Source organism: Petromyzon marinus, chromosome 1 (assembly GCF_048934315.1).
Source record: "Petromyzon marinus isolate PM22_M1 ecotype Great Lakes invasive population chromosome 1, UKy_Petmar_22M1.pri1.0, whole genome shotgun sequence".
NCBI classification, from domain to species: Eukaryota; Metazoa; Chordata; class Hyperoartia; order Petromyzontiformes; family Petromyzontidae; genus Petromyzon; species Petromyzon marinus.
Genome location: NC_133667.1, coordinates 31,292,292 through 31,311,595, shown reverse-complemented (window position 1 = coordinate 31,311,595; position 19,304 = coordinate 31,292,292). Strand labels below are relative to the sequence as shown.

The window sequence follows — 19,304 nt, the reverse complement described above, 5'->3', positions numbered from 1 at the left end:
CCCATTTATTGTGACCATGAGCCTAAATAATTATTTTGCGTTAGATGTACATAATCAAAAATTACTCATTCTAACATGCATGGTTATTTTTATGCATGCATCAAACTAAGCAGAGCAATCGAAATTTAATCTAAGAAACGACGAATCCTCACGTGCCCTTTGCTTCATAATGACGCCCTGCAACACCAGTTGACAGGTGAAATAAGACTACAGTAATTCGCAAACTGGCTCGGTGTGGACAAACGCATATATTGTGCAAACAAAAACGTTGTAGACGAACAGCATTGTATTTGGCCTTTCAACAAAGAAGTAGACGACAGAATGGGAGAGAAGATGGTGCACGTGGGAGGGGGGTAAGGCGATGCTGAGTGGGAGCTGAATGGGGCAGGTAGTGGGTAAAGGCTGAGAAGGGTAGGTGGGAGTGGTTAACTTGAAAGGCCATCAAGCGACAAATAAAGACTTCCTCCACAGAGGGCTCAACTTCCCTTGGCATTTCCTTTTATTAGTGCCCCTGTAAAACCACCGCAAATCGGGGTAAAAAAAGAATACTCCTATTTTCTTTTGGTTGACAGGTGAAGGAAGGGGTCGGGAGACGGACAGAGGCCGATTCAGTCTCTTGGCTCGCTGCCAGATGATTAGCAAGAGGCTTAACTGCTATCTCACACGGATTTTATTGAATCATGAGAGTGTTTTCTTATTTTTGTGCAATTTTCTTATTCATTTGTCTTTTGTTTGGGCTCAATGCGTTACTTATTGCATTTGTGCTGCTTCAGTAGCGGCTACAAAGCTTGCAATAATTAACAGGGCAATGATAACGTTTCTAAAATGTGTTGTGCATCCAATTCCCTGTGTGTATTATGGCATCGATGATGAAGAAAGCTCCATCCTATTTAGACAAGGAATGGCGTTCATAAAGCACAATAAACGTATTCTATCGTCAATGAGTAAAGGGCACTGCAGTGTGGCACTGGATGTGAGACTTAAATTATCCATGTTGTAACACACTCCAAAGTCATCCAATCTACATAACCAATACAATTCCAAATGTCACATCTGAAGAAAATGCTATGTATTTCTTCACCACAGATGCAGGTATGTTGTGTGTAATGGTTCTCTCCAAGATAACAGCCAGTACAAATTAAGCCCCATATTCCCAATGTGTACGGTAGACAAGGTAGTGATTAATAGCACCCTGTCAACAACTCCTCCCCTCCCCTCCATGCTTCCACCCCATGACCCTTTGTGACCCTTGCTTATGAAATTATTCATTATTTACAATCTCAACCCAAGACAAACCCCAACACCCCCATATGCTCTAGAACTTACGCTACTGCACACACCCTCGGCAAAAATTATGGCACATTGCAGGCGCACCATACTCCGACCCCTGGGGTGCTGACCCAGCTTGCACAAAGACAAGCAAAAACAGATGGGCTGCAGCCAAAAACCGAGATGGTCGGGTTTCCCCGATCGAGTGCACCACGCGAATGCAGAACACGCGTGCACACGCACATGCACTACCAGCAAACCGTCTCGAAGGAGCAATAGACCGCAGTCTTCCGAACGACATGGCAACACCAAGGGTAACTTCAAATGTGCCAGCCTTGATCTCGTCATGCCACACTCCAGTATATACCACCGCAGGCTAGTTTAATAGAAATGGTAAAGGTTATAATAAAAATATTAATTCTGAATGTGTTGCCGTCATGTACCCAACGACCTAGTAATTTTTTGTTTCGAGAAAAAGCAATCGAACAACACACACACAAGCATGAATATATGTTCATGCAGAGTCCATTTTTCAATCTACTGCTTGATCTGGGACTACCCATGCCATGCTGGTCATGGGGGTCATTTGACCACACTTCACCATCCGGGTAAATGGGAGCTGGTGTAGGTGGGAGCAGAGATGCAGCAGCACAAAAGTACAGTACAGTATAGCAATGGATTTTGCACAACACCACTGTCTGCTGCGCTCCAAGGTGATGCGGATACCTACGACAATCTGTTTGTGCACGGCAGTCGCCCATCGAAGCACTATACAGACTCAATTGGAAGCTAAGTCAAACACACTTATACATGAACGGCCACGTGTGCAATCGGTGAATGCAATTTTCACTGCGCAATAACCGTCATCCACGCTGCACTTCACACCTATAAGCCTCCAATGTCCACCTGATTACAAGCTTAATTTACAGCGAGAGTTAAAATTAACCCCGCTGGGGCGGGGCGTGGAGAATGTATGAGAAATAAAGGGGGGGGGGGGGTGGGGGCCTACGTTAACTCTTCAGAGGCCAGTGTCGCAAAACTCCATGCTGCTCCCTCCTGGAGTCTAGATAAATGAGGTTCTGGTCGTGATTAATGGCTCGAATGTTACTCATGACGGTTAAGCTGTGAAATAGAGAATTAGGTCAAAGCCCTTATAATATTCTTTAAAACAATCAACACGTGGAATTGCCGAACACCGCTAGACCGAGATATAAAGTGACAGAGAAAAGCCAAATGGTGAATGCCATTGGGACAGCTGACAGCCAACAGCTCGATTCCTGCCACCCTCTGGTATTTTTTGTGTGGGGAATTACAAGAGAGGATGGTGTAGACTCAATGTTTAAGTCTTTGTGACATCACCATTTGCAATAGTAGGTCATTGTGCGATTGCTTCCGAGCACAGACCACGCATTTGAATTTACTGACAAATAGGAATTGTAAACTTCTTGCATAATAATCTTGCAGATCACTCTGCAAAAGGAAATAATTAATGTGAATGGAATCTTAAGTGGTTCAAGAAAGAATATGATATCTTCAGTAAAATGCTTTGAAGTCCAGTGACAAACCAAATGAAAATAAGTTTTGTTCCTGAGTTATAAACATAACACATGTTTTTTTTTACCTGACTAATCACCTTTGACACACTCCCCACCTTGTCCATCTCTTGTTTAATGATATAAAAACAATGAAAGCTTTGGTAAAAACCACTTTCACGGAGATTAGAAACTTGAAGCTCCAACGAGTGAAGAAACATGATAACACAAGAGCATACTATTATCCCCTGCTATCATCATTATCCACAAGCTAAGAAGGAATAAAGATTACAGAATGTATGTATTATGTTGAACTTCTTTCGCACCATATGTAGCCAATGGTGCTAATCCAACGTTTGGGGAAGGATAACAAACAAAACACAAAATGCAGTTCTAAAAAGAGTTAATGAAATGAGAATGTAAAAACCTCACTAAAACAAAAACCCACTGACCCCAACAGGAAAGGCAATCCTCCCAACAACAGAACAGGCACAGAAGTTGTAGCCTACTTCCCCCAGTAGCATTGTGCCGACAGGCAGCAGGTCTCCACGGTTTGGGCTGGGGTGCACAGGTGAGCAGTTTAGCAGGAAAGTAAGACGGGTGAAGGTGAGGACTATGGGTACTATTCCTAGCATGAGCGCAGTGTGCACTATTAAACTCTGCATTTGCAGGTCAGTTTGAAAACCAGCAGGTGTGTTTTATTTACCAGGCCTCGGGGTCTTGTCTCTTGAGCCGGTGTCGATCTGGGACCTTTCCAGATTCACGCTGGCACCGAATATACCTAGAGTCGGCAGGCAGACAGGCAAGCTCACGCAAATATTTCGTTTGTACACATGGAAAAAAATGTGTGCTCAAGCTACCGATAAGAATATATGATGGTGTTTCAATTCAAAACATTGTTTTTTTATGCTAAGGCAAGCCCACATTGTGCATTGGAATTTCGGAGCACATGTCGAATTTGATGTCCCGTCGTCAGCATTTGCGGCAAGAGATTATAAATTATATGCAAAGAGTGCACAGTGCAAGCCTGGAACAATGACGATCCACGTCACCCTTCCAAATTCAAACTGGATAAAAGCAAAAATTAAACTAATAAGTAAATCGACCGCAAGGAAAGCCTGGTACAGCAGTACGGTAGCCCAGATCACGCATCCATCTTTGATCCGGCTAATGATGCACTTGCACGTCTCAAAGGAGTTACCAGCACATTGTCATTATGTTCGGCTCCAGTCCTCCCATTAGAGGCATTCTGGGCGTTTTCTCTGCAATGCCTCCAGCTGTGTCTCACGAATCCTCATCCATCATCTTCCCCGCACCCCACCTCCACTCCCCCCCACTCCACATCACTAAACCATCCACAAGGCAAAGCGTGACTGAATGCCAGAGAACAATTAGCTTTCAGATTGCTGATTTTCTTGTAAGCCTCTTAAACTTCAACAGAACCCAATTAATTAGCTCAACCGGCCGCAACGCTATTAGTATGCAGAAATTACAGCACGCAGAACGGTAAACTACAATTGAGAAATTAAATGACAGCTCTGTACAGATTACGCTGTGCACGTGAAGAGCGCTGCTGTTCATTATGATTCTTTGTGAATTGGCACACAGATACACCTAGCGAAAGGGCAAATTAGGATATTAAGGGTTGTTGAATTACATCAAGGCAAGCTCAGTTACGCAATACAACCCCACCCTTGTTTTATTCAGGGTTATTTATTTACTCCATTTAAGCAGAATGAGTAATTACTATCTATTATTAAGAAGGTAACAAAAGGAACCCTATTACTGTGACATCTGTAATCTATTGTGACTGGCAGGGGAGGATGGGAGAACATCCGAACTTAGATTAATACAGCTACATAGCTATTTAATTATGTGTACTTTACAATGTGTGCGTTATTATTACGTATATAATTACACATATATTAATATGTACATTTGACATGCACACAAATGTATAAAAAATGCATATAAAATCGTGAAATTACAAAACAACAACACAAAGTGCAGTACATTTTTGTTGTTAAAAACAAAGACGTGGGTTAACGGGGACATTGAGAAGTGGGCAACAAAAGGGCAAGAAAACACCAGAAAGACAGAAATTCAAATATCTTGCCGGCTTCCTTTCTTGAATTCTCCCTCCAGGAAGCGGATGGCATCCCTGGCGGTTGCCTCGTCCTTCTTCATCACGTCCAACCCATCGATCACTGCAGGATGCACGCATAAACGTTTTGCTAGCGGGCAATGCAGCCGCATCAATCACCAGTGAGCAACATGCTCAGCCAGCATCTGCTAACATACAACCATTCACCAAACAAAGTGGGTTTTGTTTTTGACGGAATCAAAAATGTGTATATCCACTTTTTTATTTTAATTACCCTGCAGATAGAATGACAATGGCAAGAACAAAGAAGGTGACATCAACAACACGGAGAGTGTGGCAGCCAGCGTGGCAGCTGTACACGGGAGGTTTGACAAGATCGCACGTGTCTTTACGAGACCTCTACCTGCCACCGAGGCTTTGTGTGAAAACAGTTAACATAAGGCACCGCAATTACACTCATTGTCGCAATACCACTAAATGAGCGTTATATCATGTCATCTAATGGGAAATACACTTCAAATTACAAAGTGTCGGTCGGTTGCATAAGCAACGGGTTACTTAAATTTTTGCCACCGTTTAGCGATTATTCGAAGTGCATTACCTCACCTTTTCCTACCAACACAAACTCAGGAACTCTGCGGACAAAAGCACTGTGAGATACTCATGCCCAGCCAGTTTCCGTAAATGGTTAGTAATAACTGTACCAGAACAAAATTCACATGCAATCAAGTCTACCCCTAATTGCTAACTGTGTGCCCTTAATCCGCAAACCGCACCACTCTAGCCAGCCAAGCTGTGAGTGAAAAAAATCTGTTAAGAGGGAGGGAGAGAGGGTGTGGGTTGGCGGGTAGGTGGAGGTTATAGGCGTTAATAAAATGAAAGACAAAAAAAATTGATAGCGATTGTGTTTCATCCTGGGGATTAGCACTGACGTACTGCCAGGTGGGGCAAGCGGCCGCGGTTTTAATTTCATTCCGCCAGAGTGGCCCAGATCCTGGGAAAACACTAAAAACCGCAAAAACCGCAGGAAGGATAAAAAAATATTTATTTTTTTATAATCATTGACAGGCTTCATTTGCAGAGGTTTGTGGCCGTGTGATGAACGTCATTTTATATATAACATTATTTACTAAGATACACGGACACACCCGGTCTCTTGAGGCAAATTCTGTTCTTCTTCTTCTTTTGCCAATGACATTTTTGCCCAAAGCTATTTCCCAGGTTTAATTAGAAATATAAAATCATCTGTGGTTTATTGTATGTCATCGCAATCAATCAAGTTGTTCGATATTACATTGCTGTGAGGAAAAACAGCTCAGTTACAGAATGGTCTTATTCTGCAGCATTTGCTCTATTCTTATTACTTGTCTCGTTAAAACACCCGCGATTGTAGCTCATTTTGCAGCACAGCTGGCTGCCCATGCCCAAGTTCAATTCCCACACAAGGTCAATTCGACCCACAAACCAACTGGCATCGGTAAGATCAACACCACCTGGTGTGGTTACATCACTTGCTGAGAAATCGATTGCGTTTTTCCTGTGGAAAGATTGGTCCCATGAATTTTCCATCAATGAGCTCATGATTGCCAATAGATATGATCAATGTTCATTTGAGCTTTGATACACTTAACTTTTTCAGTTGAAGTCTTTTGTCCATATTTAACTGCCACATTTCACTTTTTGTCACTTGCACGTGATCAACATGGAGTATCGCACTACTGTGTATGAAAGTTTCCCCAGTGCGTGCAACCAAGTTTAAACGTCGTATTTATAGCGCAGTGTGAATAGGCAGCAGTCATATATAATTCGCCTCACAAAGACATACCATGAATAACTTCACTCCTTGTTAGAGAAGCAGACAAATTAAGATTGTTTTGAAAAACAAACACAGAAATGACTAACTTCAAAAAATTCCCAACAGATTGTCATTTAAATTATATACGCAAACATGTCTTTCTCCCAAAATGTTGTTCCCAAGATCCCCTAATGAGCTATGCCTCATTGTCTGCTCATTTGAATATGAATAAAATAACAATACACCTTCAAGTTCATACATATATGCAATATTTTCCATGTTAAAATAGGCTGCTAGTAGTTAGCACATTTCGTCCTGGACCGGTTATCGTGCAGTTGACGGCTTAATTGTTCTTGACAGCAGGACACAAACCGGCGCTATCTGGCGTCATGTACCAGCCTACATCTTATTTCAAGATGATTCAGCATAATATATGTCACCAGAGGTGCAAAGATGGATGGGTTCATGGAATAATATCAAAACACACATAGAATTGCATGTGTAAGAATAAAAACACAATGATTTAAATTGTCAGCTCTGGGACAGAAAATACAGTGATAGGGTGATGTGCGTATAAGTGAAGGGGATGATCATAATTAGTCTGTCCCTTAGATTGGTGATTACAATCCTGCTGGCTTTGAAAGGCCTATAAATAGAATAGTCGAGCATGCTCCGCCATCCTGCTCTCATTCCCAACTTGCACAGCAAGCAATTTGGCATTACTCAAGTGTGCTTGGGTAATACCATCAGTGGAGACATTAAAGAGAATGCTAAATAATTCACAAAATGTAAGTAATCACTTATTGACATCATAAGCATTTAACAAAAATTACCTGGAAGTAAATTACTCGAGGATAAATAACTACATTGTAAAAGGATAACAAAGACATGATACACAGCGCTTGCATGGCAATCCAGGTATTCATTGAATGGGATACATGTACAATAGCTTAACAGGCTCTCAAAATATAGGAATTTACTTACAAATATACTTAGATTGATAGTTGCACGGACATGTAGAAACACGGACACTTTGATCAGCCAGAACCCCTTCCCAACCTCCCCGAATTTTTAAGCATTAACATAAGGTGTACATAATTAACCTCAAAAGAAAACTAAAGATTTAGCAGGAGAATTTAGATTTTATATGCCGAGGATTCACTTTCATTTGAACTACATTTATGACTATGCCAAAGGAGACTGTTGGTGGGCTTTCTAGAGAGTAATTGTGGATTGAAAATAATAAGCTTTGGTATGGGTGCTGTAATGGATAGTTTGGAGGTGGGAGGGAGGAAGGAGGCGAGGTGGAAGATTTAAGTGAAAAATAAATTGAGTACCCTGTGAAGAAATTCGCAAGACCTGTACTTCACATGCATATTCCCATGTGCATATCAAAAATAAAGGTATAAAAAACACTGCGAAGAGGTAAGTGACCACTTCTTTTTCACAAGGCATCATTCTGAAGGTTATATTTTGAAACAGGGGAATACGAGAACACAAAACGCAATGCACCAGAGTGTAAAATGATTTTTCTGTCTGCCAATATGGACCGCAATCATTCTTTATTTCCCGACTGAATAGGGGAGACAAAACTGATTTGAAGAATTATACCCATTAGCCTCTTATCGCACATATAAACTGTTCACAAAAATCAAAGAAAAGTGAATAATGGATAATTTACAGGCCAGCTCACCAAGACAGCAAGCTAGTTGTTGATGTTTTTTTACCACATTATATCAAAAAGATTATATACAGCACAAAGTAATATAAAATACCATTGTCACGTTTTGTGGACTCTGAAAAGGCGTTTGGTTCAGTGGAACTGATTAAGTCATCCAACCTCTCAAACCAAGACCTGAATAAAATATATATAGAAATTATCAAAACCATTTACAAAGCCGGAAATACACTGACATCGCATGGATAAAGTAATACATTTACAAATGAGAAGTGAGTTAGGCAGAGAGATATGCTCTCAAACAAGGCTATTCATAGCCACAATTTAAGATATTTTCTGAAAAGTGGATTTGAGAAACAAAGGCGCAAAGGCAAATGGTGAATGTATTAACAATCTAAGATGTGCTGACGGCTATCGATGGAGTGGCAGCCAAAGGACGCACCATGGCCAAGAGGGCATCTATTGCACAGATGGAGTGATGAAATAAATTAATTAGCAAGAGCGAAATGGATCGTGAGACATGGTGACGACATGGGGAGGCCTTCATTCAGCAGTGCTTAAAACGCAGCAGATAATATGTACCACAGTGTATGACTTGTGTCCAAAGCATTTACATGGCTTGGAAAATAATTAAACAATGAGTCTACAACAAATATCATGATACTCCAACAGTGCCCTTGCCAGATGTACATGGCAGGGGTAGAACTATGCTGTCATTCACCAAATTATACCTTTTTAAGCTCACGATAATGTACTGAATCATGTGCAAGAACCAATGCTGTTAAACTCTAAGTGAGTCCTGCATCCATTGTAGGCTACTACATTGAAAGTAGAAAAACAAATCAATTATTTAATTTTAACTTTGAATCGCAATACAGGGGGGGAAGTATATAATTTCACCCCTTGTGCACCAATGTACAAATATGGGTATTTAAAAATCTAAATATTTTTTAAACGGCACTATGTTTACACATTAAGTGATACCATCACACCATGGTTGGGTTTAAACAAATACACGGTTATTTGTGAAGACTTGGTAATAAAATGCCTCCGTAAAAATTAAATCGTTTCCAGTAGTCGTCTAAATGAGAAAAATCATGAGAAACTATCTTGTGACCTGATTAATACAGCAGTTTTCATCACAGTCCAATTCCAGTCGTCCGTACTCACCCTACCAAAGCATGCACAAAAGAGCACGTGGTGACAAGTGCTTTCATAATTGTCAACATTTTTAATGGTTACGCATTTAAACCGCTGTCCAACCACGCCAATGAATAAAACCCCAAAAATACCCTTGCAAGCAAACGCCAGTTCTCTGCTCTTCGGGCATGGGGGGTAGATGTTGTGATAGGGCCAGGAGGAAAATGCCCGCATCACGGCAGTTAGCAGAGGGTGGAGTGAAGGGTGGCAAAAAAAAGCCATGTAGTGGTGGCAAGCTGTGTCCTGCCTAGTCCTCACCGCTGGCAGGCAGCCCATTAGAAGCGGGGGTTGCAGCCAGGCTAAACACATCAAGGGACACAGTTACGCATGCCAACCCCACGGTAGATGCTGGTCTTGGTGGGAGAGCAAGAGTGAGCAAGAGAGAGACACGCACATGCAAAAAAAGGTGTGATAAAGAATGGGGGCGAAAAACCACAAAGACACACACACACACACACGCGCGTGCTTGTGGGCTAGACAGTGTCACTGGTGCGTGTGGCAGGCCAAGGGTTTAAAAGCACAGGGATGCTATGCACGGAAGCGTGTGTGCTGTGGGCATCTTGGTCTGCCCATTTTACTTGTATTGTTCCCTTATTTGTGAAACTGACTCGGTGACATTAATTTTGGGGTTTTTGTTCCAGGAGTCTTGGCAATCATGCGCATCACTGTGCGTGTCTGTAGAAATATGCAAATCAATATATGTACTCTTTGTACTCGTGAATATATTATGGGTGAATATGGTATGTGCAGGTGGAGGAGTGGTGGCGCAGTGGAAAACGCTTCGGGGTGTGAACCTAGCAACCTAAATTCGATTCCCAGCCAAGGCCAAAATTAGTGACCAAAGATCTGAAGTGGTCTTTGCACCACCCCCCACGCCACCTACCTGTCACCCACCCTCACTGACCAGCGTGGTGACGTCTGGTAAACAGACCTTCATGACGGACACAGTGTGGAGTGTACTTGGTAAAAAAACACCAGACTTACAAAAGGCTGTACATTTACATGATATGTGTGACATACATAAATGCTTGACCATAAATGGTTCTTTTAAATATCAAGTCAGCCTGAAAAGGTCAACAATGGTACTAAAAATGTATATACAATTGCAGATGGCATGTAAATGTATGTGGCACGTGAAATCTAGTTAAAACATGTTTGACCACATTATACGTGTGCATCAATCTATCTCACGTTGTAGCACGCTAGAGTTAAGTACCAAAAGGAACATGTTTTCAGTCCTATGAATGCTTTTCAATAAAAGTGTGGTGATGGTTTTCAAACAGCTTATCTTACAGCATTCTCTCTTTATGATTACAGCTATACATGTTTTTTCAAGCGGGGCAAGCCCCTACTCAGCTTTCAGACTTGTACAGACTGCCACCACCACACACGCACTCACGCACGTATGCAGTCACGCGTGGATGGACACACACAAACACATATATGCTCGCAGTTGTGCTATTTATACTCATTCAAGCATCCAAGAATCATCACTTAAGCGTGAGTAACTTCAAATTCCCCAACAAGTCTCTTCTCACACACACACACATTTTTATTCAGATTTAGTTTAGTATCGGCGCAAAATGCTACAGCAGCAACGGCATGGTTGGTGTGAGTAAAAAAACTCCTGTCTCATCTTATGCAGTAAGCAGGACAAGCCGCGGGCAGATGATTGCTATGACCACATTAAGTCTTTTTTTTGGCAGCCACTGAGGATGTGTCAGTCTCAAAGCTAAATACCTTAAAGCCACAAGTAATGGGTAGTGGCTTCTAGCTTCCAAACCCCACCTTAAGAAAACCACAGTAACCTACACAAACTGCTTTTGGCAACCTGGAATTAAAAACACATCAATTATTGACAGACTTGAAACATAATGTGAAAAATATTTACACAAACGGCTGAGCTAATGTTAGGTAAGATATTTCCAAATGTTTACCTTCGCCACCTTAGAGGATTTCCATTGATCGAATGATCTCAAAATTACTGCACCTGGAATGCATGTTACTCGACAATGTAATTTTTTTGGGAAGAAGGGCTTTACGAGATTTAGGAGGTGTGTGTGTGTGCAGGTGGTAATACGCCCATGTGACTACACACATGGGTATTGAGTATTGCCTCACGTGAGCATAAAGATGATTACATGGGCAGGACGTTTGCCAAGATTGGGCAGGTGTGTGTGTATGTGCATGCAACTGGATCACCCTGAATAAGCAGCCAAGGTAAATAGAACCTTGGCTCTTCCAACACCTTTTACGAATGGTACAGGATAAACAAGACTGGTGCTTCCAAACAGACGATATAAATTGCCCAAGTAAACAAACTATTTTCAAAAATATCCTGTGTTAATTTTGCCCGTAAACAGGATCTGGGTGCTTCTAAATACGCACAGTAAAACAAAAACAAACTAAAAACATGTTTAATTTTGTAATATCGATTATTATTCCTCAAGTGTGCTACTGTAATCAATGTGAGACATGCTTCAACATCCTTCCCGATGCCCTCCAATGCCTTCTGTATAATGACCCTGAGATAACACCACAGAATACTTCCGGCATCACTTTAACAGGACTTCCTTACCACAACCACATCACTTTTTGTTCTGTGCAGTGAGTGTGTTTCGCTGCATGACAATCACATGAAATACCAATTTAAAAATTACATCTCTTAGATCTGGCAAGACCCAAATAAGTGAAAACTCAAACTTATATAAAGGCTTTCTGGTGATCGTGCTGAGAGACCACCAAATTGCTACACTTAAGAACCAATTAATGGACTTTCGCAAATCATGCTGGATAGCTCTCTGATATGTTTTAAGATTGTACCGCATGTTGTTTGGCATGATGTCCAACGTTTCGCTCCCAGCAAGTGGAGCGAAACATTACACGTTATACCAAACTACACATGGTACAATCCAAAAAACACACAGGAGAACTTGAGCAGCTGTTTCACCCTCTCAAATGACTCACCTGATTTTAACCCGTGATCTCAAGAGGTGCTGGTTCAACGCTTTGACACAAGCAGCATAAGCCCCACCGAACCAATCCGCCACCTCTCGCACCGTAACGAACACAATCTAAACAGAGTCTGGACTCCTCCAAGCATACGGAACGTAAAAAAAAAAAAAAACCTGCACATGTAAAGGGAAGACTGGTGCCACCACTTCGTCTCACCTGCACGGGGGATGAGCAGAATGAAGCGTGCGCTGGCAGCCAACTGCCGCACCAGCTGGAGGTGCTGGCTCAACGCACCTGCGTCAGGGACCAGGTACGGCGAGAGCGAGGCGGAAGTGCCCGGGGAACGCAGGCTGCCCTCCAGCTCGCGCACCTCCTCCTGCTCGCGGCGCATGCGGCCCACACAGCGCGAAACAACCGCAGTGGTCAGACAGCGAGCCTGCCACCGAGGGCTCACAGGAGACCGTTGTGATGTCAGCCGTAGCAGTCTTCATAATACTTGTTTCGACACTGCTCCAGGTACTTAAGCGAAATCAACCAAAGGAGTCCCAGACTAGGGTTAGATATTGGCAAATATCTTTACACACACACGCACACACTGAGTATACAAAGCAAAAATGAGTGAATTTTTTTTCCCTTTGTTAATTACAAAAGTATTTCAGATTAAGGCAAATTGCCATAATGTAACAAAATGCCACTGGAATGGGATTATGTCGACACACACGTACATACAAAATACTATGTGGCATTGATCGGGCAGGTGCGAATTGACCTGTGTGTGCACACGCTAATCCTTGACAACCAAAGTACTAAGAGCAATGAGCACAATCTTGCCAATCCCACTCCCAGCCTACAAAGCACAACTTGCAGTACCTTCATGCTTCTACCAGGAAAATTATTGTAATAAAATATTGTAATACTGTACATTTCAAGCATCACTAATCCTAAATAATGGCAATAAACAAATCACCCAAAATGCCTGGATAGCGTTTGGATGCATGACCACACCAATCACAAACAAGTTTTCATAGGGTTTTGAGGGGCTGATACCAAACGGTCTCAGCAGCAAGTGCCCCAACCTTTAGCTTAATCAGTCCACAACACGAAAAGCCAAAAGCACTTGCACACGACGATCATGACACACCACACAGAGAAATATCTTCGAAACAAAACATTAACAGCGGGGCTTTCATATGGTAACATTCACGGGATCCACTATTAAGTCATTTGCTATTTAACTATCGTTCTACTGTAACCGTGACATTTCCACCAGGAGGCTGGGCATTTAGGCATGGGGTACGAGCGGCCATCTGATAGCCATTCATGGTGAAGAAAAACCAAAAGTTGAGTCAAGTCCAGCATGTAATTTGGCTTCCTGCTGTTCCAGCCGCTCAATCCAAGTTATCGTGATACGCCCACGTAAAACGCTTTCATGCTCAAGCATGCGGAGCCTAAGGCGGCCAGCGTCTTTCCACGCTACCAGCATCGCCCCCTCTGGGCCACACGCATACATAGAGGCACGCGCACACTGGCACATACACACGGACTGCCTGTGCCAATAAAATTCAAAAAAGGAAGAGCGGCGTGGTAAAAAAATGGTGATCCTACTACAGGGAGACTAGAAGATTAAGGATGTTTTTGCGAGGAAGTGCGGCGGGAAAGTGACTCACGAACGCAATAAAGTGTACTATACTGAAGAGACATTTTTTGCTCCGCACCCCCTGCGAGGAAGCTTTTAAAAGCGGGGCCACAACATCGATATTTTTTAGCCCATTGACAAACACTCTTGACACAGTGTAAAGGCACTGCCCTCATCATAGCCTATTTCACGACCACGCACAATGCATTTATTTGAAGCATGCAGTGTTTTGTATTGACGTCAATTGCACGTAATATACGTCTGACTTGTTTTGAACAATACATGTATTGGCGTGTTTCAAACTGCATGTAATTTGAACCAATGTTATATTTTCTTATGTTAAATTACTGATAACGGTGTTATAAATTAAATTGGAATGGGTCCCTTTAGTAACCATGGCAGTAAAACTGTTAACCGAAAATAAAACGAGGACACATAGTTACGCGCTATTTTATGTTCATGATTAATAGCATACTATCCAAGTTACACCATTTTTGAGTTTGTATTTTCCAATGCTGTGTGGCAGCAATATTTATAATAAAGTCCACCGAATTCTATAACATTTCAATACAACAGTTCTGCACTGACTTCACAAATTCATAACCTTTCACTTTATAAAACTTGGAGAGTCCATTAGATTTTAATACAGTAAAGAAAGCCTCAATACACAAAACCAGCAAGAACATTTTAAAAAAATCACCACTTTAAAACAGCACTGGAATATCAAGCAAAAAACAACACTTGTTAATAATCTCTGGCAGCAGCAGTGCTTTTTTCACAGCAAAGTAAAGCACTTGACAATACCGTGAAATCTTTAAAATGTTTTGCCAGGTCCTCCTGACATCGCAACAAAAGGAGAACATCAGGGAGTCGGGCAGACACTGGAATGTTGGATTCCCGGCTAATGCCGGGATGTTTAGATGTTATTTCACACGGCCAAATAAGCAGGAATAATCCTCGTGAATTGCCCATTGAGATCTCTGGTTCAGGTTCAGCTCACGTGCAGCAGAGATATGACGAGGGCAGCAAGGTGAGCGGCAGCAGCAGCGACATCATCCCATGCGTGAGCCAGCCCGAGTTATTGCCGCAACATTATTGGGAAAAATCTACCCGTAGGGTTTGCTTTCGGCACAAACCCGGCTGAAAATAGGTAATATAGAATGCAACAGTTCATCTGACCCCACCACCACGCGCGCCCCTCCTCCCCCCCCCACCGCTAATCATCATCAGCTGTGGTCAGTCCCCTGCCTCTCATGATGCTACAATGTAATAATCCACTGAGCACCTGCATGTCAGGGGTGGCAACGGCCTGGAGAGGGATCCTCGTAAAGCAGTGGATTGATCATGACAATCGTGGCTTTTGATGACAGAAACATATAAATATATTAAATCGTTGCACATTTAAATAATGTAGAGCAATCGAATATATAAAAATGTGGCGAGAGGTGAGAATTTACTCCATTAGTGCTCTATGGTGCCCTCCGCGTGATTCTGGAGCTGTGTGTGTGTGTGTGCAGTGCTTCCAGTGATGGCGTTACCTCCAGCCGAAGCTGAGCCATGTCCCTCATCAGACGGTTCCTGCGCAACTCCTCCTCCGCCTGAAAACAAAAGCATGATACGGTCACGTTACGTGAGAGTAACACCACAGAGCGAGCCTCTTGCTTTACTTTTTAACCTTTTAGCAATAATACAGAATTGGTCAATATAGCAGCAGGCTGTATTCAACCCAGCCGTACTAACTGCTACGATTGCTTTTTCCCCAATTACCCCTTAGACACAGTAGCTCCGTAAGGTCATAAACTGACTATTAATGAGAATGAAATTCCCCCTTGTGGGATACTTGAAAACTGCAGGAACATTTTGTTTTCGTGTCATCACCGTAACATAGAATGGCCTACTCCTGTTAAGAATCTTGCAGATATTTTCCACCTGCCCACTCGAGGTCAATGCAATCGCTGACAATGCACCTGGGACACTTAACGGTGGCCAATTTTTTTGTCTCTCATAAGCACCAGACCACCCGGTTGCTCTGCAAGAGGTACTCCCCGGCTCAAAGCCTTAAGCCCATCGAAATAAACACATCTCGTAGTGCGGAGGCGTTTTTTTTATCAGCACGAGTATTGCAACACAGTAACCTAGACTGAGCTCCCTCCGGTAGCTTTGAGCATGACAAACCCATGCCTCGAAAGAAGACGGATTAGATCAACAAAATGGGGCCAGAAAAAATTGGACTTGCGCTTTACTAAAACTGAGTGCGATAGAACTGTTGGACGTTTCTTGCCAAGCCTATTGGGAGTTGCATACAGAATAGGAATGAAATAAAACTCTGCAAACAGTGGTTTCCTAAGATCCGTCAAGCTTAGTAAAACTACTGCCAAGAAAGAGGAATGCACTATTTCATGCTCAGCCACAGAACAACACTTGTTTCGTTTGTTACATAATTTTCTGCATTTGATAGCGAACGTTACGGACCCTTTTAGTGTTTGCTGGCGACGTTTTGTGGGTGTTAAGTGTCTGTATGTATCAACTGTGTACACTACTGTAAATGCGGTCTTGGTATTCAACAAAACAGACACTGTCAAGGGGTGCCTTTGCGGATGTGTATGCTTCAACTTTAACATAGCCTTTTCCATGACCAGTCACAAGCTAATCACTCAGCCATTTCAATGCTAAATTATATGCTAATTCCTTTGTCAAGGCACTTTGTTTCTTTTCACACAGCTTAAAGGTCGTGATCTCAGCGTGGCTTTCTCACTCCAGCGCTGTCCTCCAGACAGTCTCGTTCTCTTCACCTGATGAAGGCCGCTTGTGTTGTGGCCGAAACGTCGTGAGAATATTATTGTGTTATTTTATTTTATCAATTTATTATTTTATTCTCATTCTACGTGACTTTACCGAAAGAACCAAAGAAAACTAATCAGGTGAAACAATGTTTCGGTAGATATGTGCATGTATTTATTTATATGTTGAGGACAATGAGATCGAACAAAACAATAAATATGCAAGTCCAGTTGTATACGATTGGAGATAACTCTGCTTGTGCATCTTACTCGCTTATCGGGTTATGAGCCTTCGTCTCAGTGTTTGTTTAGCGATGGAAAGAACCTGGTGCGTGCCAGTGTTTTCATGTTCCAAAGGCTGTTGCGGTAACTGATGTGTGTGCGCACCAAGGAAGCCATTCACCACACGAGGCAGACGCCCGCGGTCAGACGCCAGTCAACAAAAAAATTATTACGGCTGAACCGACATAAATAATTAATGTTTACAGAATAAATAAATAAAAATCCCAAATAAAAACATGCACGAAATCAATATATGGCACGCACAATATATGTAAGAATAACATCTGGTTGTAGTCATATCTGTTTCGTAAGCCTAACTGATGTTTGTGGGTTGTACCGGGTGTCATTGGTCACAATTGGCAACATTTCACCCCACGGCACGATTTCCGACATTCCGCTCACACATGCTGGGGAGCTTCGGTTCCTTGAAGAAGCTCTCAACATGTTCGGCGAACCATCAAGACATCATGCCAGACGCCACGAGGTAAAACCCGAGCACACATTGGAGAGCAATAGAACGCAACCGCAAAAACCTAGGCAGAATCCTGACCGAAGATGAGCTCCAGAAGGGCAGAACCAGTCCAGAGTTTGCTTGATTGAACAAATGCTGCTGGTTAAAGGCCGATAGACTAAAAGATATCTGATCATGTGCAGATACAAAATAGATGCATTTATTTATTTGACAGAGCATACTCTACTTGCATTGTATCATTTTAACATCCTAAGTAAAAACGCTTTTATAACTACAGCACGCCAAAGGTGCGAAACATCCAGGAATTTGAATCGCTACCAAAAGCAGGGCATAATAGCCAAGTAGAGAGGCCCACTAAATATACACATGTAATACATTAATATAATACTTTCAAATAAAACTGGATAATCTGTGAACACAATGTACAGTACTCGAATTAAACCATATTTGATGTTCACAAATAGGAGTGGCACATATTGAAAGTGTCATTACAAAATCTGTAATGACAAGAAACACAATTACTCAATCTCTTATTAAAACAAATGAGAGCATCCATTGCAGTGATTGTCTAATTTGAAAGAAATACTGCATTTAGAAATCAGTTGCATAGGGAAATGAATATTTAGAATTTAGTGAAAAAATAATACATCAGCATTCCATAGTTAGTCAGCATTGTAGTAAATGCCGCCAACCAATGGGTTTATAAGACATCATCAACCCGACGAAAAAAATGTAATAAGACCAATAATGATGGATTGCGAGCACTTCAACTCGGTGAGTCTCATTAAAGAGTCTAACATCAGGGCAAGATGGGGTGAGTGTAAAGCAGGACAGAGGCAACGTATGGATCAGGGCGCACTGGCTTCCAGTATAACATGGTTTACCCTGCAATTAACCGGCACCACGTTGACTTCTAGCTCTTATCCCAGACACTTCTTCGCTGAAATAACAAGCCAATAACCGGCTAAACGGGTGAACTGGCTTGTTGGCGGAAGCCCCACAAAATTGATTGTGAAATAAAAAAAAGACTACAGAGGATTAAAGCATCATTCGCTGCCAAGAATTTGGGAGTAAACTTGCTGAATTTTTTTTTATCGGGGGAGCGGAAAGACAGCAGCCAACTGTGCTTAAAGCGTTATGCTCCTGCGAGTCATCCACGGACAGTTGTCTGCAATTACCTCTCAGCGGTTTGGGGATCAAGGTGGCCGGCCGTGCATTCTTACGCACCGCGAGCAAAATTGCAAAAGCCACAAAAAAGTGTTCAAAAGCTGCTCCTGAGCACCCACTCACCCAGACACTAAGAGAACAGTACATTTTCCAGGCAGCAGGTGCGCACAATAACAATCCTGCTCACGAAGATGAAGATACTATAACCCCTGCATCAGTAGACCACAATTCAAATACAGTACTTACCGTGTGCTGAAACAGGGGTATAGGGCTATAGCATGTTCATACCTTGCACAGATACAAAAAAACGCTTTATGGACCTTGCTTGAGCTCACCATAATCACATCTATTTTTTTCTGAAATCTCAAAATATCAGTTTTAAGGAGCGCATCATATTCCGAAGACACTTCTAGCGAGCCAGTGGGTACTTTAAG

General features: G+C 42.2%; 1 protein-coding gene across 5 annotated transcripts in view; it reads right to left on the bottom strand.

The window, feature by feature from the left end:
- SMG5 (SMG5 nonsense mediated mRNA decay factor) overlaps positions 1 to 19,304 on the bottom strand; it is a 72,431-nt gene that overhangs the window by 14,338 nt on the left and 38,789 nt on the right. For all 5 annotated transcript variants that reach the window (XM_032949199.2, XM_032949180.2, XM_032949190.2 and 2 more), the window contains exons 20-23: positions 15,708 to 15,767; positions 12,750 to 12,909; positions 4,918 to 5,008; positions 3,508 to 3,582 (exon numbers count right to left, since the gene is read on the bottom strand). In XM_032949199.2, coding sequence (XP_032805090.1) covers positions 3,508 to 3,582; positions 4,918 to 5,008; positions 12,750 to 12,909; positions 15,708 to 15,767 — 386 coding nt within the window. The remainder of the gene's footprint in view (positions 1 to 3,507; positions 3,583 to 4,917; positions 5,009 to 12,749; positions 12,910 to 15,707; positions 15,768 to 19,304) is intronic.